Source organism: Larus michahellis, chromosome 2 (assembly GCF_964199755.1).
Source record: "Larus michahellis chromosome 2, bLarMic1.1, whole genome shotgun sequence".
NCBI classification, from domain to species: domain Eukaryota; kingdom Metazoa; phylum Chordata; class Aves; order Charadriiformes; family Laridae; genus Larus; species Larus michahellis.
Window position 1 is genome coordinate 44,437,401 of NC_133897.1, and position 22,608 is coordinate 44,460,008.

The 22,608-nt window shown below is 37.2% G+C and overlaps 1 protein-coding gene across 1 annotated transcript in view; it reads right to left on the reverse strand.

The window, feature by feature from the left end:
• AZI2 (5-azacytidine induced 2) overlaps nt 1-22,608 on the reverse strand; it is a 29,569-nt gene that overhangs the window by 3,207 nt on the left and 3,754 nt on the right. The window contains exons 2-7 of the mRNA XM_074575082.1: nt 14,694-14,923; nt 12,093-12,218; nt 11,681-11,780; nt 9,805-9,953; nt 6,218-6,279; nt 2,756-2,871 (exon numbers count right to left, since the gene is read on the reverse strand). Coding sequence (XP_074431183.1) covers nt 2,756-2,871; nt 6,218-6,279; nt 9,805-9,953; nt 11,681-11,780; nt 12,093-12,218; nt 14,694-14,918 — 778 coding nt within the window. The 5' untranslated portion in view covers nt 14,919-14,923. The remainder of the gene's footprint in view (nt 1-2,755; nt 2,872-6,217; nt 6,280-9,804; nt 9,954-11,680; nt 11,781-12,092; nt 12,219-14,693; nt 14,924-22,608) is intronic.

Below are 22,608 nucleotides of genomic sequence, written 5' to 3' on the forward strand. Positions count from 1 at the left end.
TTCGTTCTTAAGGGACAGAAAGAGGAGCCAGTATTTTGGTCAAAGAATACAACTTCTGTTTGCCACTATAAATTAAAAGGTGGTACCAATTCGCAAGTGTCAGCCAAAAGCACCTTCCAATAGCACCGGCCTCCTTGTGCTGCCAGGTGTAGAAAGCAATTAGAGGTCTACAGACCTTTAGAAGTTCAAGAAAAATGGGATCCACTGAAAATGTAAAAAAAAAAAAAAATACAATAATAAAAATAATAAAAGCAGAAACGTGTTTGTTGAAAATGCCTCCATGGATAAATGACAAGTGTATGGGTGCTGCACCTGGGGAGGAATAACCCCCTGCACCAGGACAGGTTGGGGGCTGACCTGCTGGAGAGCAGCTCTGTGGAAAGAGACCTGGGAGCCCTGGTGGACAACAGGATGACCATGAGCCAGCAATGTGACCTCGTGGCCAAGAAGGCCAATGGCATCCTGGGGTGCGTCAAGAAGAATGTGGCCAGCAGGTCGAGGGAGGTCATCCTCCCCCTCTACTCTGCCCTGGTGAGGCCGCACCTGGAGTACTGTGTCCAGTTCTGGGCTCCCCGGGTCAAGAAGGACATAGAACTGCTGGAGAGGGTACAGCAAAGGGCTACCAAGATGCTGAGGGGACTGGAACACCTCTCTTATGAAGAAAGACTGAGGAATTTGTGTCTCTTCAGTCTGGAAAACAGACGTCTGAGGGGTGACCTTATCAACGCTTAGAAATACTTAAAGAGTGGGTGTCAGGAGGATGGGGCCAGGCTCTTTTCAGTGGTGCCCGGGGACAGGACTAGGTAATGAACACAAACTTGAGCATAGGAAGTTCCACCTAAACATGAGAAGGAACTTCTTCACTTTGAGGGTGGCAGAGCACTGGCACAGGCTGCCCAGAGAGGTGGTGGAGTCTCCAACTCTGGAGACATTCAAAACCCGCCTGGACGTGTTCTTGTGCAACCTGCTCTGGGTGACCCTGCTCTGGCAGGGGGGTTGGTCTAGATGATCTCCAGAGGTCCCCTCCAACCCTATGGTTCTATGATTCTATGACAGCTAAGTAGAATCCGTGTGTTAACTGATACTGTTAACACCACACACAGAGGAATGAGTCCATTGTGTTCTGCAGACTTTACGCACCTCTCACAGTGGCAACTACTTTACATATGGTAAAATAGCTAGTACTACAGGTATAGGAAGTGGAAGTTTTAAGTCAGTTGTAGCCATGTTTTGCATAAGCCAAGATTTTTCTATAAATACAAGCACAGATATATCTGCATTGCATTCAGAAGTGTGGCTGACAAGCAAGGTAAACAGAAAAAATAAATACAGTTTTAATTTCTGCCAAACTTGTCCACTCTTACATACTTCTGAAAAATTACTGAAAAAAGTCTACAGAGCAAAAGGCAAAAATCCACTGTTTCCCAATCAATCAATAATGCCTTTTATAGCTGAGGAGGTATGACCACATTAGCAATGGCAGCAAAACCAGACTGTTCACCAAGTAGAAAAGAAAAAAAATCAGTACTCGTGTAGTGGCAAGACAGGTAACTCCAAAATAAAAATAATGACAGGAAGACACTATGTGATCACATCAAACCTTGACAGACTGGAGGATTAAAAACTCCATTCGGTTCCCAGTTTCTCTGCTGAAGTTGTTTGACAAATGTCTTTGTAGGAACACAGACTCACCTGGTAACAATATGACCAAGTCTACAAAATGCGCTGATAGTTTATCAGCCAAGGACCAGAGAGTGATCATTAATCACAGCTGGCCACAGACAAAGGCAGTGATTGACGTGGAGCTGAATCCTATCATTATCTCACCAAGCCAATCAAAGCAGTTTAGAAACAGAATGTCTTGATCATGTAATGGACAGGGACATCAAGAGACTGCCACCAATATATCGTCACCAAGTTCACAGGCTTTCACCAGCATCTCCTGTATTCTGAACACAGTAAATACCACAACTGATGTGAGCAGAAAACAAAGGAAATAAACACTGCGATGAACAGTCAGACTGATAGTCTGGCCCCACCAGAGTAAGAACGCTCTCTCGTAAGGCATTTGGCTTGAGAAAAAAAGCTAATTATGAAATAGAACCACCACCTGATGAACAGCTCACTGAAATTACACAGACTTTATGCGGAAGTTATTTTCCCCCTAATTATTTGCAATGTAGCAGCAGAAATAAGGCAATTTTGCAGCCTCAGAACTCTGACATTCAGAAAATGTCATCTTATGTAGCATTTTGCTAGAGAAGACAACTTTTCTGAATGCTAACATAAACAAATATGCAACCATAAAGGAATTTCAGTCTATTAAAGTCTGATTTTAACACGTTGCCAAATTAATGCTTTATATATTCTATACTGGGAAAATAAGACTGCGTTTGCAAAAAGATTTTTTTTCCCCTAATATGAAGTAGTTGTGGTAAAAGGTCAAATACGAGTAAACTTAACACCTCAGCCTTGTGCACATAAGCAACACTTGACTGAGAAAAAAGCCACAAGGGGAACAGAATACAGTACTGAAGAAAAAACACATCAGCAACACCTTTATGTGTGAAGTTGACCAGTATGAGACAGAAGCAAAAGCAGAAAATGGGTAGGCTGGAACCATAATATAGTCTAGCTTATCAACTTCAATTGATGAGATTCTGATAAGATATGATAGCTAGTTTCTTTTTAAAACGGTACAGCTCGAACCAACGGTTTGTGTTTGTAAGGTCTGTTACTGCGAACGCCAACTTGCCTTTCTTGGTCGCTGTTGGGTTTGTTTTCAGTTTTCGTAGAATCCCAGCTTGCATGTCAGTCACTAGGCACAAATTAGACATTTCTCTCTTCAGTTCCCAATATGCTTGATGCACACTTTCAAAACAAAAATTTTTTACAAGTTAAATAATCGCCACCTCTAGAGCACCCTCATGCCTATTAACATGCTTGTCAAGCATTAACTCTTAATAAATAGATTTTGCCTGACATACACTGCCAATTTTACTAGAGTACCACAGTTCAAAATGTTCAAAATGGACCTTTGGCTATTTTAGTCGACTCCTGCATATTACAATATATAATGTATTATATATTAACATACTAGATGTTACTAATAAATTCAAGTTCCCCAAACACAAAGAAATATGAAGCATATTCTCCAGATTCATTACTTGAAACTAACCATCTTACCATAAAAATTAGTAATCTTCAAGGAATACTTTAAAAAAAAAATATTAAATGGACATTGGACTGCAAAGCAGTATAGTATTAACTTTGAATGCTTCTTATAAATGACCACACACACCATCATATGTTATGATCCTAGTTTTAAATATTCAACCACAATCAATATTTGGGTCTTTACACCAATCGCTTTGCTACAATGGATTCAGACTAGATACCCAAGATCCAAACTGAGCACCCACACAGAGACCAAACTAAAACGTATAACACACTGTTTCATATTCAAGTCATCTAATTTATGCTAATACACTGCCTTATCAGACAGTATGAAAAATAGCAAGCCATTCATTCTCTGATAAAACAGCATAATGTGAAAAACATATTTATCAAGAGGAGCACTGTTCCAGCATTGAAGTTTCAGGTTAATAAACTGACTAAGAAAATCCAGAACAACAACAACAACAACAACCACCACCACAAAAGTCAGCATCACCGTATGTTTCTTGGTAAAATTTCGAGCAAAGGCTCACCACACACCACATTTATGTTGATTAATAATTAATTTAGTGTTCAAAAGACATAAGGATGCAGTTACTTGAACTTAAACGTGAAATCCATGATTTAATGTTTTTTTAATGCTTAACGTTCTATGAAAACTCATTTATTGAGGACTAGTATCATGGATGAGAGTTTTCAGAAGATAGTTTTTCTTCCTCACTATATTCACCTAAAAGACATTTATTTGAAACAGTTCAATACTTCAAACTGTTGTTGAGATGACTAAGAACCATAAAGCTACATAACGCTGTATTTTCAAACATGCATATATACAGATTTCTATCCCTCTAAAATAGCAATTTAGGATCACTCCTGCATGAAATTTATCAGATATGAACGTGTTCAAAAGCATTGTGAGAAACAGCTATTATTCTGTTCTGCAAGTTAATGCTAAAAGATTTCCCTTAAAACAAAGAAATTAAACTTTCTTCTATGCACAGAAATATTTCCCCAGAAAACAAAAATTAATTCAGATTCAAAAACTCTGTTAAAGAACAGAGGAATCTGATAGTTTAATAGGTAGCATATTAGATATCAGCAATTCTCATAGATGGAAAGTTAAAATTTCCAAAATTGATATTTCAAGGAGTTTGGCTAAAACTGTGGCCTTTTTACTGCAGAATCCTTTTGGCTCTTTGAACGTTTAAGAGATGACAATATCAAAATTAAGTTCATGTGGCAGCCATACTTCATTTATTCATGTGTTTTGGTCTCAAAAATAAGATCAAACAAACTTTTTGATCAAAACAGAACTGTCCAATATTTTATACAGAAGTGGTAAATACAAGAACAGCTCAGTGTCTGCCACCAACCAGAAGGAAAGCGCTTAGATAAATTTTGTAATGTGCATTTACCGCTTTTAAAAGCATCTTGCTAAGGGACACAGGTACCAGAATCCCACTTAAATCACACATAACGTATTTTAATTGTTTTTGTCGATACTGACCTAGAATCCCATTGCAAAGCCTAATTTTCAAGGAATATGCAATCAAAAACCAAGGATTCCACATGCTTGGAAGTTTATCCTATACTGCCTTCTAACATGTAACACAAACCTTGAATACGACAGCCTATCTAAATCTACAGCAAAGCAGATTTGCAAACCAAGAATTTAAAGTCAAATCTGCAGGCTGAAATTAATATGAAATAATTACTTTCCAAAAAGCAAACTAACTGCAAATGCCGTCATCTCCCATAAACAGCAGGATTGCTTGCTACAACAAATGTTTTGCATAGGAGTGTTTTCCCACAGATTTTTGGATAAGCTTACATATTCAGTACACATTACACATTCATTATTTACATCATATTACAGTAAACACTATACTGTACACATGCTAATTCAGACAGTCACCACCTGAGCGTCACTTTGTGGAATAAATCTGCTCTGGAAGATCAAAGAGATAACTACTTTACCTTGAGATAACACCTTTTTTCAGGCGTGTAAGACTGACTATGAAGCACCAGCAGAAACCACAAGAAAAAGTGTTAGCTAGCTAGCTATCCAGTCGAGGTGGAAGGTGAAAGTGTAATTTGTGTACAGTGTGTATAATATTATCATTATTACACCAGAGAACATATGAATAGCAGTATCTGTGCTGTTCTCTTTCAGTGACTGATTTCCTTTCCCATCTCTTCAATAGCCAAGTAAGCAACAAAGTATTACGCTAAACAACCTGTCACTACGAAGGACCACTCTTCCCTCTTGTGGAAAATCGTGTAAGTACATGAACAGGCATAACCGGTATAAAAGATGCAGTTAGTATTTAATTTCTGCAAGATAAAACATTTGGGAACTTTCATGTATTCATGAATTGTTCTTTTGCATAAAGAATGAAAGTATATGTGTGTGCATATATATATATAGATATATCTCCTTTATAATACAGCACACATATTACCCTGTCTTGAGTACAGGGTAACATAGGAGTTTATATCATAAGCACAATTATTATTTGGCTGCAAAATGAGATGAAATGCTTTCTGATATGTTAGCATTTTTCTGGAAAATAGCTATTTCTTTTTGAATAGGTCACACAATGGCTTCTCAATATTAAAAAAAAAATAATCCTTTAAAATGTCTACTAGTACAAATATTATTGCATTGCACTAAGAATGTATGTTCCAACATTAAGCAAGAGATTTGAAGCCATTAACGATGCAACACAGAAATTTATCTACCACCTCCTCAAGTCAACTAATTATTCAAAAGTTAAGGTTTAAATCCAAAAGAATTTAACTTTAATTTTCTGTACAAAAATATGAAGATGTAAATGTTTTGTTATCATCATCACCCTGGACTAACAACATAACAAAATAAAAAAAAAATTATCTTGCTAAATCAGTATACCTAGACTTGTAATTAAATCATCTAATTTGAAATAACAGATTTGAACAGGCTGCAAGAACATTTACTTGTTCAAATAACTGTCCCTCAGTAAACTAAAAGTAAAACATGAAAGCCACTTGATTTTCATACCTCTGGATGTCTTGCCTTTGAAGGTAGTCTCCATTTAATGGATTTTCGTCTTGAGCCTGGTCCTGCACAACAGAGTGAGGGGAGATAGAGAAGGAATGAACATATGATTCCAGATCTTCTGTCTGAAAAAACTGCAGTGAAACTACAAGTTTGTCAATATTAAAATTCGGAAGTAAAGTAGTCTTTATTTGTGTTGTCTGCAGTGGTTTTCAAAACAGACATAAAGGCTCCCACTAAGAATTTCCACTTAAAAATGCTTAAATTACTTATATGAAAGCATTGCTCAGCCACCACCTTACTTTTTTAAAAAAAAACAAACCAAAACCACAGCTGAGCTCTCAGAATTTCTGATTCTTTGAAAAAGCAAAAATTGAGAAAGGCTTTTGACTTCCATTAAAAAAAAAGTAGTTGGTCTTCTCTTGCCCCAGTATATAAAGACCTTTAAATTAAACTATTTCAGTATAGATTTTCTTCTACAAATTACTCTTATGATAGAACATAATTTATCCCTTGAGTCTGCAAGACTCCTTTAAATCGTGCATACAAGCAGCCTCACTAAGTTAAACAGCACTGTTTAATGAATCAAACACTGGGCTCACTTCATTAGCCATGTTTCTATTAGACCCTCACCTGTGATGAGTTCCCATTCATATCCACATCCCTCCCTCTTCACGTTCCCTTCCTACTACCATTCCCTCTAGCCAAAGCTGTTATGAATTTGATACCTGTTACTGTGGCTTCATGATGGCTTATACACATTTCAAACAACTTGTCAATATAACGTACACACTGCATCAGCTAAAATGCAAAACCCAAATAACAATATCTAAAAATAGAAAAAAATAGAAAGTATACTTGCCTAAGGTAGAAAACATCTGAAAATGCTAACTAATGTAAATAAAACTAGTAATAATGAAAATACTAGCTGGGTTTGAAACAATGCTGACTTGTCATTGCCCATTGATCACATTTCTCCGTATTTCACCTGACAATTTTTCCATCTCCTGAAGACTTTCCCACCACAACCCATTGCAGATTCAATTTCATAATTAAAAAAAAAAAAGCAACAAACAGTTGCTCTGTATTACCCCACATTTGAAAACTTGTACCTTATTATTTCCTATATTAAGCAGTTACCAAGATCAAGAAGAAGTGGCATTAAAAAAAAAAAAAAGAAAAAAAGCTGTTCCTTATATTTGTTCTTTGCAACAAAAGCTGCTGGCATAAGCATTATTTAAACAGTGTCATGTCTAGTATTCCTTCTAACTGCTATTTTAGTCTGTTCTTTTTAGCAACATTTATTCTCACAATACAATCTACAATCATCAATTATTTATGTAGCTGTTACTCTATTCTACAGAGATACCTGAAGACACCACAATTACATACAAGTTACAGTATGCCTTCAGAATTTAATTATTGAAAATACTTAAAAGAATTCCAGATACAAGAGAAAACAACCACCAACAATAACAGAAGTTAACAAGACACCTCACGCGCCTTCCAGGTAACGTGCTTTATCCCCATCTAGTGGGAAAAACACAGACTAAACCCGAGCCAAGTCAGCCGATGAAGGTAAATCAGCCTGCCCGTGTAAGCTAGGAGCGTGGCACGACAGCAGCAGATCCTGTGGTGGTGTGCTCTCCCCTTTTCCCCCTCCCCCCGGCTCCTCCTCAAGCCATGGCCATCAGCGGCAGTTGTTACGAGTTGCCCTTGAACTGTGGGGGATGGCTGGCAACACAGTGAAAACACTGTCTGGAGTGGGAACCTAGGTATCTTGTTCCCTTGCGAATATGACTATAGGTCAATTATCTTACTCCATAAATAGTGGACAGCCCAAGAGCCCTTTGAGCTCTCCTGCACGGCAGCGGCTGCACGCCAGGATCTCCCCTTGAGTGGGGACGCTCACTTAGGGTTCTACTCCTCAAGGCTGAGAGATTCCTCCCCGCAACAGATTTCTCGGTAAGTGACTAATGCTAAACTTTGAAATCTTAGCTAAGTGATACAAGGATTGATTGCACATGTATAATCCTTTAGACATAAACCGTTGACCAAGTCTGGGACTAGGATTGGATCCAGCCGCACCTAGACTCCTCTCTGAGAAGGAGTTTAGAAAGCAAGGGAGTCCTTTCTGAACCTCGTGACTCAACAGGAAGGTCTCCCTGACAGCTTGTCTGACCCTGGCCTCTATGCAGTAAATAATCAAGTGTACCCTGGCATCGAAACTCGTAAAACACTGTCGCATTCACTACTAACTTTGTTAAATCACTGTTTTATGTTAATAAACATTTCACTACTCTCTTACGAGTGAAGTTAATCACTCCACCCGCAACAGATCTGTAGAGACAGATCACTGCTGAGAGCCCAACACCCCAACCATACATGCTTTGAGGGCAGCAGGGGAGAAGGACTTTACTTCAGGCTAGCTCTACTCTGGTCCCTCAGTGCCCAGACGAAGTTGGGGTGTATCATCTTAGTTTCATCCAAAAGGAATCCAGTTCCCATAGTCCTGACTGCTCCATAATGCAAGGCACAGCAGGCAGTGGTGATTAGGAGATTTGCTTCAAAAATACATTTCTGTAGTAATGTAAAGGTGCACGTAAGAAAAAGAGCCAAAGAAACATTTCCAAATTAAACGAAATCTTGTTTGAAGGCAGGATGATGGCCATGCAATGATTGTATCTGCAAGTCATATCCTGAATATTGGCTCACCCAAATATTACGTGACTCAAGGTTAGATAATCATGATTAGTAATGATCATAAGAAACATAAAACAGTCTGCCTCTTCAAACAATCACATTTAAATCTTTTAAATTTATTGTGTAACTTCAACGTGACTGTAGACTCCTAGAGACTGCCACTGCACCTTTTATCATGTAAAGCAGTAAGCATGTACTCAACATATTTTTTTTTAAACTTAATGCATTTTATTACTGTTAAGCTATCTTAATTTCCTTTTTGAGATCATAACCACATCTATGTTACGCAATGAGTCCCTCACAACAGACACTTGCCCCAGACTAAAGGAGGTATAGCAAGATTCTGGAAACCCTGTTACAAAAATCCACTTTCCTGACAAGCTGTATGGAAGAGCTACCCTAAAGAAAAATGCTAGAGCTCCTTAAACAAAGTTCATAATATGCTTTAACATAAGCGTTCTATTGTTTTAAAAGAAAAAAAAAACCCACAAACAGAAACCTAAACAACAAAACCCAAACAAACCAACATGAACAAAACCAAAAACAAACCAGGTTTTGCCCAAACTTTCTAAGAAGTCCAGCCCAAGAGAAATACTATCATAGGACACTTCATTCTGACTGGCTTATAAGAAATTGTAAAGCTTTATTTTCTGTTGTTATACTGGCAGCAGCTGGGAAATCTCACCTAAGTAAGTGTACTATTTTCAAGAAACAAGCCAGACTATGAAAATATTTAAGGTTAATTTTACTAGAATGTTAATCTTTCACTCAATTATATACTTCACATCTCTTTATTTACCCTTTAATTGGCTTGAATAAGGGATTTAAAATAATGCTACAACAGAGTCAAATCTATTAATACAAACATTTCTTAAAAATAAAGGTACCTTCTGCTTGGATTTTTGCAACTCCTTTCTGAGACTGTTGCACTCTTGCTTGAGCTTTTCTAGATCCTGTTCCAGACTATGCACTTTCAGGTCACTATTCAGCTTCTCTATTTCCCAGCTGGACTGAGTACAATACAGATTTTTCATCTCTGTAAGAAGACAAGCAAGACAATCAGATTTCAGTCTCAGTTCAAGAACCATAACTCGGTATTATAAGGTTTCACCTCAACCAGCCCATGCCCTACAAAAAAGTTATCATGTACATTCCGAAGAAACTGCAGTCTATGACAACAGAGAAATAGTAACGCTTGGAAAGCTGCTGGCAGAAAAGTAGTCCATTTTCTGAGTTTGAAGGACAGAGCCCTACTTTCTAAGAATGCACTGGAGATTTTCCATAAAGAAAAAGGAATTAACAGCATAAAAAGGCACTGGAAATACAAAAATCTGTTAATGGCAAACACACGATATATACACCAACTTGCATACTTCTTACATGCTTTGAAAAGACAAGCCTTTTCCCCCTCAGATTTGTATCATTACGTAATTCACCCTAAGTTTTTCCCAAGTTTAAATATGAAGACATTCCAAACAAAACTACAAAAGATACAATCAAAACAAAAGGGTAAATTCTAGAAGTTACATAAGTCATCTTATTCGACAACGAATTCACATGGTTGCTATTAAGAAGCAACCTAAGATGATCCTAGCATCAAAATCAGTAGTAGGATGCTAGTTACAAAGCAAGAAAAGAAAGAACATGACAGGAAGAAACCCCCCAACTGTATGGTGTACTCACTTCCAGACCTAACAATTTAAACAAGCTTAAGCTACACTGATTTTTTTTCTAAACAAGGTACTCACAGCCCACTTACGAGTAAAACTGATTACTAAATAAGGCTTGGAATCACCACATTTTCAGAGCTCTCTTTATAAATTCTGCACTTCTTACCACCTTAAACCATGATGTCCTCAACAATGATACTACCGCTACATGTGGTTTGTTCTTTTAGGTTTAAAAACTTGTGCAACTGAAGTAGTGCATTATATGCTTGATGTCTTCTTGGAAAATAATCCAATTCAAGCACAGCAGTATTTACAAGCACCCTTCAAATGACTGCATTTGTACAGAATCTGAAGTCCAAGCTTTACAGAGATGGCATTTTCTTGTTCTCTTTTCTTGTAACAGTACATTAATAAAGACTTTTTTTTTCTTCCATAGCATTTTATTTTACATACCTATCATCTACATAGCACTCTTTACAACAGCAGTAACAGAAGCTGGATTTGTACTTTTGGCGTTGCCAGGGTACACTGTGTCATCTTCCTCTTTCCACGAGGCTCTTTACAACCACCATCTTTCTGTCTCTCCTCATCTCCCAGTCCTTTAAATAACTGCTGTCAACTGCAACTATTGCGATACATCTTCTTGTACCTGCCATATCCCACCAGTGAGACAAAGCAATATGATGGATCATCTGCAGGTACCAGAGGAACTGCTATTGACTGGATAGTGTTTGATGCTTGAACAAACATGCCCCCGCCCTGCTCTGAGAAAAAGGTGGTGGGGTCTAGAGATGTACATGACCAACCTATTACACTGTCAGGTTGTGCACGTTTCTCAAATTATTAAATAATCTACAGTGGAAGAACACAACGGCCTCAGATCTTTACCATGGAGCTCCTCACCTATGACAATCTAACATGCGTGTCACCATTTACAAGAATGAACACACAGACAAGCTCAAAGTACCTCACTGCAGTATACTCCTCTCCTACCTAGCCACTATACAGAGCTAAACCTCTTCATGCCCTGACATCATAATATAAACACTAAGACTAGTCAACATACACTAAGATGAAGTAACCAAATGCATACCTTGTTGAGTTTCCACTTCAGTTCTTAGTTGTAACAGCTCTACTTCTTTAGACTGCAACTGTTCGTTCAAGGTTTTCAAGGATTCTGCACTTTCTTTCATCTATTTTCAGGGGAAAGAAAAACCCAAAACTGTCTGTGAAGCTTTTTTCTATCATGTCTGACTATTCAAACAAAACAAGAAAAGTATTGCTTTGGTGTTCTTTTTTAGCATTAGCCTAGCCCAGTAATAAAACTGAGATACTTAAAATTGTTATTCCTCCATAAAGTATCATTACGTACTTTAAAAGCCTAAGGGAGTGATAAAACAAACACCACAGATCTTCAGCAAATAAAATTCATTCTACGATAAACATTTACTAACTATGCAGTATTTACATAACATGCATTTAAGTCATTACTTAAAAAGGCATACCATTTTATCCAGTTTGCTTTTCAGATTATCTCGGTCGATGCAGGCCTCTCGAAAGGCTTGGTATGCCTTATTTACTTGTTCACGTCCAACTGAACTGCATTCCTCTTCCAGTCGGGAGCCCAGCAGCTAAAAGTTTAACAGGCATGACAAATAAGAAGTTTTCTATGTTGTATTGAGAACTGCAAAATTTAAAAAGTGCAGTTGTACAGCCTGCAACAATAAACTAAGAGTATTTTTGTTAGTTTAGAAAATACATTAATCAAATACATTGATACAAACCAAAATTTTTTTACAAAAGTGCAACACAGGCTGTCTACAAATTCTTCAGTCTCTAACCATACTTGTTGCTTGCTAGTTTATTGCTATGAGTATTTAAAAACCATCCACAAGTCATGATTACTCACACTGACAATCCCTTAATCATATTTTTTCCAGGCTCTGAAGATGTACAAACTGCCTGTTGGAAAAACAGCATATAAAGACACAACATATAGAAAATTCAGAGAAAACTGAACACAACTTTTTTAATGACTCATAATTTAAACAAAGATTTTTTTCAGTGTATTTCTGTGAGAAAAGCTAAAGCAGAGTTATTTTACAAGTAACTATTAACTTCCAGGTCACCACTATCTCATTGCCTGCTGAGGCAAGAGACAAGCAAGGGGGAATAAGCACTACTAACTAGATTGTCAGAAAGAGGGGAGCAGAGGTAAAATATATTCAGGATTTTTAACAAGACAGCAAGAAGAGAACATCAAAATCTTACATCCAATTACACCTCTCCACATAGAAAGTTCTTGTTTTGACTAAATATTGCATTATCCTTTTCATTCTGTTTATCCTGCGCACTTGCTTTAAATTATTGAGGCATTTAAACACATTCAGTGTACCTAATGTAGATATTTGTGACACATTTATATATATTTTCTTAAAAATTAAGTGACATGCAAAAAATTACAAAAAAAATCAAAAGAGGTGATAGTTATGTATCTGCCTTAAATATCTCCTCTTTTAGGTGTTTGCTTGAAAGAAAGTATGGAAAAGCCAGCCATAAAGACAGGAAGCTTCTTCCCTTTGCTTTTTGTATTGACCCTCAAAGTAAGTGGTACTACTCATTGTAAGTGTTTTCCTTTACATTTTCCTCCTGCAAATAAAGCCATTCAGATAGAACATAAGCCTTACCAAACTTTCTGGAAGTTTCCATACACTTTGAAATACAAGACTCAAAAGGGGTAACTCCCCATGTATTTTTTTTATCATACAGGTATACTAGCCATTAAAAAAGACTGGAAGTCAGTTCTGTTACTTAATGGTCTAGGCCATCTCAATGCCCACCTCTCATAGAAATGTTTTCATAGTATTCACATACTAAAAGTTTTAAAGTATCATCTTCAAGGTAATTAAGCTGAACTAGGACAACCCAAAACACAAATGACTAAGAGAGATTGTCAATGTCATCAAGCCCTGTTTATTGTGATTTTGAGTAACCGCCTAAAAGATGTTACACTCAGCATGGTTCAGAGAATACTCAGGCTAGAGCTCTATTCTTACCTCCATCACCCCCACAGGACCTTATATAAAGAAAGTGCTGAGAAAGTTTTGCATTTTGACAGAAAGTCAATCCTGTCAAACTAGTAACCAAGAATTCCTCAATAAGTGTTTCAAAATGGTACTGAGTACAACTCAAGCTCTTCATTCCAATGCCACAAAATACATACTTTGTAAGCCTTTTTTTTTTTTTTTTTTTTTTATTAAGAGTCAGTACCACATACTTAGGACTAAGTCCTAATAAATGTCTGAGCTCTAACTCTCAGATCTATCTTTCCATCTTAAATTAATAAGAAAGCAATCTATCACTGTCAAGACCTTCTGCAGTACAAAGACACTCACTACTGCATGATAGCTATACGTTTAATGACAGCATTCTTTACTCGGGGAGAAAAGCCTGCGTGCCATGGTCAGTTTTTAGCTTTAGTGAACTTCACCAGACTAAGGCCATGAGAAACTGCATGTAAAAAAAAATTCCTAGATTCCTTTACATTTTAGAATTCCTGCATCAAAAAATAGCCAGCCAACACCTCTACGTTAAGCACTGCAACTTTGTACTTCACGGTTGATACTGCTATTAGCTAGACCTAGCCAGATATTCTTAACCACCTGTATTTCCTTATCATTTCGGTATGCTGAGCCCAGAAGATTCTTTTGGCAGACAGTCCCTGGATTCTGACAGTTTATAGACTTGGCACCTCGCTCTTCAACAATACTAAGTGACATGTGCCCAAGTTAATAAACACCATAAAGAGGCAGATGAAACACAGTAACGATCCAATGCAACTACACATCTTTCTGAATCAGAGCTAGTGTCTTTGCAGGGCACTAGTGCATTGCATCACTTACGTGCCCAGTAAGAATCAAAAATCCCAGTATGACGTAACTAGACTACTGTGTTTCACTTAAACAAATAAAAAAATTTGCCAAAACTTTTTAACTTGGAAATGACTTTAAGTATATATGTTAAATACTTAACCATCTGCTTCGCCCTCCAGACAGGAACAAAAAGTAGCTGCTACTAGAAGCTGCTAAATTGACTTTTTGTCTTACCTTCTCTTCTAGAATTCTAACTCTCTTTTTTAAGAGGGAGTTCTCCTTCTCTGTCTCCTTTAGCCGTTTCTTGATGTCTTCATATGCAGTGACAAGCGCGAAGTGTGAGGCAACAGACTCATCTCCACTGTAAGACGAAACCGGAATCTCTCCATCTCTCCTATGACCGTTGTCTGCTTTTTCGTGGTTCAAAATACAGATGTCATCCTCTACCAGCTCCTCCATGACAGCTGTTAAAAAGACAGATATGAGTGCAAAATTTTCAAAGACAAATTCATCAAGAGTCTCGAGTCTGAAAACCTTCCAAAATAATACTGCAGGGTACTTCTGTCAAAGTATGACAAGACCGAGTAATCAGGAAATACCTTAATCTTGCAGAAAAATCTGCAATACAGATATTTCTGTATTTCACTGTAAAAATACAGTGAATATACACTGCTTAGAAAAGAAGCATCTTTCACTATTACTTGATTAAAATATTTTGAGTATGCATCAGCTTTAGGAACCCCCAAATTCATTTTTATTAAGGCTTAACACCATCCTAGAATTTGGCTGGTACCAAACATTTGAACTCCAAAGGAATATGGTATTAGAGTTTTTGCAAGTCAGCACTGAGCAGTAAGAGAGATTATAGCTGCAAGAAATCAACTAACTACTGTGGTTCCCAAGCACAAGTGCCAGATTTCCTTCCTTCTTGAATGCCAATATTTATACTTTTCCCAATCTTTAAAATGGAATCTTAAGGTACACTTGCATTAGTCCTTAAAGAGGCTGCATGAGTACCTATTCTTTACTTTGTCACAGTAGAAAACATCCTGCTGAACAACAATTACAGTAATTCTTGACTGCAAATATGGTGAGAATGAAAACATACTCAATAACATGATCTGCCTCAATATGCATGGAGAAAACCGACAGTAACCTGACTGTAAGAAAAGAATCACTCTAAAATACTAGGCAACTCCATCTGAATGACAAATGCAAAGTAACCATTAGATTGGAGTTTTTGTTACAACACATAACATTTAGGCACAGAAAAACATACAAGAAGAAAACAGCACCTTTAAAAAACTCCATATACCTCCTTGAACTCCAGGCCTTAAGGGAAAAGCCCCAACAGCATTTTCCTTAACGTTACTAGTTACCAGGAACAAGTTCAGGGGGTTAATTTAAAAACAAACAAACAAAACCTACCAAAACCCCAAACCCAACGACGAAAAAAAGACACAGCTCATTCTTATTTAGTTACGAAGATCAAGATTCCTTGCATTTATATGCAATACTAAAAAATGCTATACAGTATCTGATAACATTTCTGTCCTGCCCTTAAAAAAACCTACTAATGCTACTTTGACAAAAAGTAGATTTTTATTTTTTTCCCCTTGAACAAATCCTTAGGTTCCTAATGATTAGCTAATGAACTAACAGAAATGCTGGAATGCAAGAAATGAGCATAACGAAGACAGTCTGTATTGCAGGAAAAAACTATATCAACAGAAAACTGACGTGATCAGCAGAACATCACAGGAAAGACAGGCATCAGTGGGGGAAAAACCCACAGCCACAATCGCTGCCTCTACTGTGTATTTGCTATTTAAATCCAAATTAGACTTCCATTTGTTTAGCCATACTAAGAGGTAAAGGGATCAACCGCCCTGGAGCTTAGCTGTGTGGTCAAATTCCTCTCACCATGCTAGCAATGGAAAAGCTACGTGGACTGCAGCATTATGAAGAACTGTAGTACAGCTATAGCTGAACAATGGTGCTGGTATCACATTTGTCTCAATTTGCTCCAAGCCCATTAGACAACATGATAAAAAAACCGTGACAGTTCGTTCATACTAAATAGACAGCAATGGAGGAGCAAGAGTGAAAAAAAGACAAGGAAACTTGTCCAAAACTGAAGTCCTTTTAATGGTTATCTTCAGGAGGCGAACAGATGCCTTGTATGCTATTTGATGTATTCTAATAAAACAGGTAGCCTAAGCTTCCCTTGCCTGTTGCTCTGCCTCATACTTAAGTAGAGAGAGTCTTGCAAAAAAGGTTTGCTTCCTTTTTGTTGTAAGAATAATATCACTCCATGCACAAGGTGACCTTGACCAGAAGCACTACATCATTCAAACTGCATCAACCGACTGAAGGAATTGCTCATTTTGTCTTCTAAGATGAGCATAACATACCAGCTTTTCCTCCCCAGTTTTACCAAGGGCCCTGCAAGTCTTCTCACGCACCTCATCATATTCCAAGAGCTTGCCTTCTCAAGGCAACACATCTCCTTTCCTCTGAACACTAGACTCAAATGTCATTACAGTGTCACAGCTTATCATTATCTCTTGAAGAAAGCAGCAGATTGTGTGACCTTCTACATAAAAATACATCTTTATCCCCACACTTTCCTGTAGCTCCTAAACTTCAGCATCATACCTTCCCCATTTCTTGCACACATCAGTTCCACCAGGAGATGGCAATAAGGGAAAACAGGAGACAACAACAGAAGACAAAACCATATTTATTCTGTATTTTGCTAACTAAAACTTACTGCCTTTACAAGCTTCCAAAAGAGCAAGACCTTCCAAATAAGACTCAGCATACACAAATACTATTTTATAAATTCAGGTACACACTTAACCCACACCTACTAAGAGGACTAGTTACACTAACATTGTTTTACTTGAAAGATCTCATTTAGTTTACAGGAATATTCAACTCTGATTTTCTCATGCTGCTATCTAAGCCAGCACTGGATGCTATTTAGAAGACAAGCATTTAATTCCACATAATTCAAAGGAGCTTGTAATACCAATCACTCTAAATTTCTACGCACAAGATAATTATTTCAGAAAGATGTCACACACACATTTTTGACTAACCTTAGCGTAACTAAGTGAAAACAAACTGCCGACAAAACAGAAGTCTACTTCTCCTGAGAGACGGGTGCCCAAATAAGACCCCTTCCTCTCAGCTCATCCCTTTAAAGAACAGATGTGATGATGTAACACTTTGGAGGGCAAAGTGGCAACACACCTTACGCAGACTTAAATGAAGTAAGTGGGATATTCAAAAGGAACTGTGCGATTTTTAAGCTTTTTGCTTCCATAATTAAAAATTATTTAAAATAAATAAAATTATCATGAAACAGGCTTCTCTGTACTGGAAGCTCATCAGTTTGTCAAGAAGGGAAATTGACATCGTATGTACTTTCTTTTTATCTTTCATTATCTGTATTAACATACAGTATTAATAATATTCACACACTGTATTACGCTACTATGAGCATAAAAAAGTGCAGTTGTTTCAGCTTTACTAGAAACCTGATTCAAATCACCGTTGTCATCATGCCCAACAACATGGAAAAAAACCCAAGACTTCAGACAGACTTCACTTTCAAATAAATGGAAAGATTTACATAAACTGAAATTTAAATGCCACTGAACACCAATTTACCCAGAATTTTAGAGCATCGCATGAAGGAAATATAATAAAATATTTATATTACTCTAAGTTTAGCATAAGATCATTTCAAAAAGCCATAGCGTACACACTCAAAAACCAAAAAGCTGTTGGTATTTTGAGATTTTCCCCTACCTCTTAAAGGACATTGCCGCTTTTGGAAAGGACCACTACTCTTGACAATGAAAACACTTCGCAGAATAAACAAGCCACTATGATTTTTAAGAGATTTCATGATGCTATTGTCAGTCAATCTGAAAGGAAAACTCTTTACATATTTTACTCTAAATAGCTTCCCATTTTCTCCCACAATAGTTATTCTACAAAACCACACAGTTAAGTTTTAAACAAACTGCAAAAATTATAAAAAATTTATAAAAGAGGAAAAAAAAATGAAGAAAATATGCATTTATCAAATCTCAGGTGTGAGTTGATAGAAAATAATTTTAACAGTTAACTCTATTAGTAAACATCAGTCTGTTGCCCGTGCTTACTGATTATTCCTTTTATTGCATATTTCAAAAGGTTTCAAATCTCACAGTCTACAGAACTATATGATAGACATTTCCTAAGAAAAAAAGAAGTGCTATGACTTCTGTATTGGACAGAATCATAGAATGGTTTGGGTTGGAAGGGACCTTAAAGATCATCTCGTTCCCACCCCCCTGCCATGGGCAGGGACACCTCCCACTAGACCAGGCTGCTCAAAGCCCCATCCAGCCTGGCCTTGAACACCTCCAGGGATGGGGCACCCACAAGTTCTCTGGGCAACCTGTTCCAGTGTCTCACCACCCTCACAGTAAAGAATTTCTTCTTAACATCTAATCTAAATCTACCCTCTTTCAGTTTAGGTGGATGATGACTCAAAAGTAAGTTATAATATAATATAATATACCACTAACTGCAGTATACATTAGATGAGCATGAGGAAAAAGTGACATTAGAAAAATTAGAGCCGCATTGCTAAATATATCTAAATAAATCAAGAAAAAAGATTTTTTTTCAAAAAGAAAAAACCCAAACCCCCGCCCAAACAGTTCATCTCCACACTGCAAAAAACTTTCTGAAGTATTTCCAAAAGAAAAAAAAAATGCAGTTATTTCTGTAGCACCTGCTAAGCCCGTATTAAAGGGCCAGTAAAAGATTTAAGCTCATACCGGAATAAAACCCGGCCGTTAAACAGTGTAAGATCAGCAGTTCTATAAATGTCAGTTCACCCAGCCCTTTGTTGTGCTGTCAGAAAAAAAGAAGAAAAAAAAAAAATAGAGAAAGCATGCTCACAAATACTACCTTCTCTGTAAGAAGCTCTCTCATGATATTAAAGCAGCAGACAGAAACCCTTAGAAGACAAAACCTTACAAAATGGGGCTATATCTGTAGGAAATCCCCGACTACAACTGTAGCCTTTAATTTTACTCTTTAAGGACAGGAGTCAAAATTTAGTTTCTCCAGTATTATATTACATCACTTAAAAAATATGAACTGTAAGCAACAATCAAAGAAGTGCTTTCTAACATAATACAGGCATTAGATTGTTCCACAAGTTATGACTCCTCAAATCTGGCAGTCCCAGAAGGGCTTGCAGGACGGCAGTAATTACTGAGTCCAACCACAAACCTCTGCCAGCATTTTATTCTGTTTGGCTTCTCCAGTTCAAAGCTATACTTGTATGCACTGCTGCAAAGGTCCCAGAGCTGTCACTCTGAAGCATCCGAATGAATTTTGATCTCTCCAGAGTTGCAATTCATGAGATAATCTGTACTAAAGTAACCAGTTAAAGTCAAAGAGTTCCCACTAAAATATTTGAAATAATATACAGACAAGTTAGTGTCTATTGATACAACTGATGTCCATCTTAGCCTACTTACAGCAAGCTTTACAATCCCACCTCACCACACATCCCATCCCAAGCAAGGTCTCCCTAATACTTTTGCCTGTGACAAAGAAACACGTTACATTTATATTTTTTACAATGATTTGCACATGAACAGCCTATTTAAAAGGACTTTCATCTTTACTTCCAAAAATAAATACATTAAATTAATAGTACTAGTGTTTGTATTAAATAATTGATGTTTTAGAAAAAGCCCCACCAACCTGAATACACTGTTGACAGGACACAGTATTAAGGTCTAACAGGAGTAATTATGTCCACTGTTTATAAGCATACGAGTTTGAAGAGATGACACCAGTTAAGTTTTCTTTTTCATACTGTAGAAATGAATGGTTTCCAGAAACTTCTGTTGTTCATTGATGCTTAATGTAGGTTATAGAAAAGCTTTAATTTTATATATAACTATCTTGAGAATAAGAAAGTTTTCCCATTTCTTACTAATGCTTGGCAGAAATACAGCTTTTCTCTTCAGAGCTTTACAAATATTAGTCATTAACACCATGGGAGATAGTTAAATATAAAACACATTTTACATATGAGGGATGCAGAGGCTCTAACAGCAAACCAACCGCTGCAGAAACAGATTTATGTAGTTTGAAATGTTAATCTTATTCCCGATCAGGAAGAGATAGCAAAAGCAGGATTACGTTAAATTTTTTCCAGTACCAAGGAGATTCCCATTTTGCCCCATCTTTCAATTTGAAATAAAAGAGAACAGTTTTCAAAATATTTCCAAATGCGAAGTACAAATAATTTCAGGATGGTATTTTCATGATTTTGTTCAGGCTACTGAAAGCCTGAACCATTTTACTTTGTTCACCTTCCAGACTGGAGGGGTCTGACTTCATAATGGTAGTATGAACAGTCTGCAGCTGCTAACGATAAGAGTATAATTTTTGTACTGGTTTACCTTGCCTTGCCTAGAAGGGTGTATGTATGCAGGTAGACATAAAACATTAAGTTCAAGAAATGCATTTGATCCACACGAGTCCTGAATGAGCGTGTTGCAGCCCTCACCTTAATTTCAGGAAAGTTGTACTGCTTTCTTTTCTTTTTTAAAAGACACTCCCGCACAGCAACAAAAGCCACAGAATTCCTGCAGTCAGCATCAAAAACTCCACGCTATATGAAGTACATGACACATGATGTTAAAACAAGCAAAACTTCCAGTCTCTTTGAGCACTTTGCATCTCTCCCTCAGAAATCTTAGGTCTCTTCAATTCCACTCGTAAACAGTCTGTTCTACAGAGAGACATCACTTTTTACAGATACTTGCTCCACTTTTAGAACAAAAAATCCACACACACGCATCTCAGTAGCTGCCAGCTTTTGCCACTGATCATCCTTCCGTATGGATAAAGTCCGCAGCCCCAAAGCACTCCCTAAGGGTTTGTGTGTACAAGGGCAGAGCCCTGCAGCCTCAGCACACTTGCTGCTCTTTCAGAAACACGTCAGCACATCAGCTAAATCAGACCTCCAAATCGCTTTCATTTTGCTGCCTCCAGGAAACCAAAAGTTACTGCCTCTGAGCTCACAAACCAGATCACTGTTGTTTATCTGTGGGGAACACCTTGGTAAGCTAGAGGAGCCAAACAAAAGCTCCTTAGGTACACCAGTCAATTTTTTCAATTTCCAGCTTTTTACAATAAATAATCTACTCCCGCAAGAACTAGAAAAGTATTAAAGAGCCCATTTTATGACAATGGTGCTTGATAAATTTTACTTTCTTTGAACAGCTTCATACTCCAATATCTTCACTGATAATTTGCAAACCTTATGCATCCTCATCATCACGTATTCAATTTGCCTTTCTGTGGATGCTGTCACAACAACCACTTTCCCTGACAACCACCAGAAAAGGAGAGGAAGGGGGTAAAAAAAAAAAGTTGGAGTCAATTAAATATTGTCCTCTCAGCATCATATAATCCTGTTTCTTAAACTATTAAATTTAATCTTGAAGCTAATTAGAAGCAATACTGCCAAAGAAACACAAGTAGGAACAAGATGGCTTCTGGCTGTTAAAACTCCCTAGCACCAAATATAAGTATATTCAAAGGTTACTGAAAAACCCATATGTTCTCATGCTAACACTGAATATTATTTTAACAGACACTTTTTTGGTGTTCATTCCTTCCTGTTTCAAAATGTTTATAAAGACCAACTATTTATGAAAGCTAAGAGAGTTTGTTGTTTTTTTTAATCTTCTCTTGTAAAAAAAAAAAAAAAGTAGATCCTACCTCCCAGTTCATAAGTTTCCTCCCACTCAATTCAACTGTCAGATTAATTAATGTTCAATAAGTTTACAAGTTCAGTGATAAGGTATTATGAAAGCCTTGTATAATTGCATCAACTTTTAATTCAACTGGAAACACCTCACCTGTTGCAGCTACTAAAATGCAAGTTAAACTGAGTCACACTGATGGCCCTTAGTCATCCTGCAATTCACTAACATAACATCTGGAGGTTTTCAAGACCTATCTGGACAGAGTGCTAGATAATGTCATCTAGGCTCCCTTTTCCACAAAAGGTGGGACCAGATGATCTTTCCAGGTCCTTTCCAATCTGGACTGT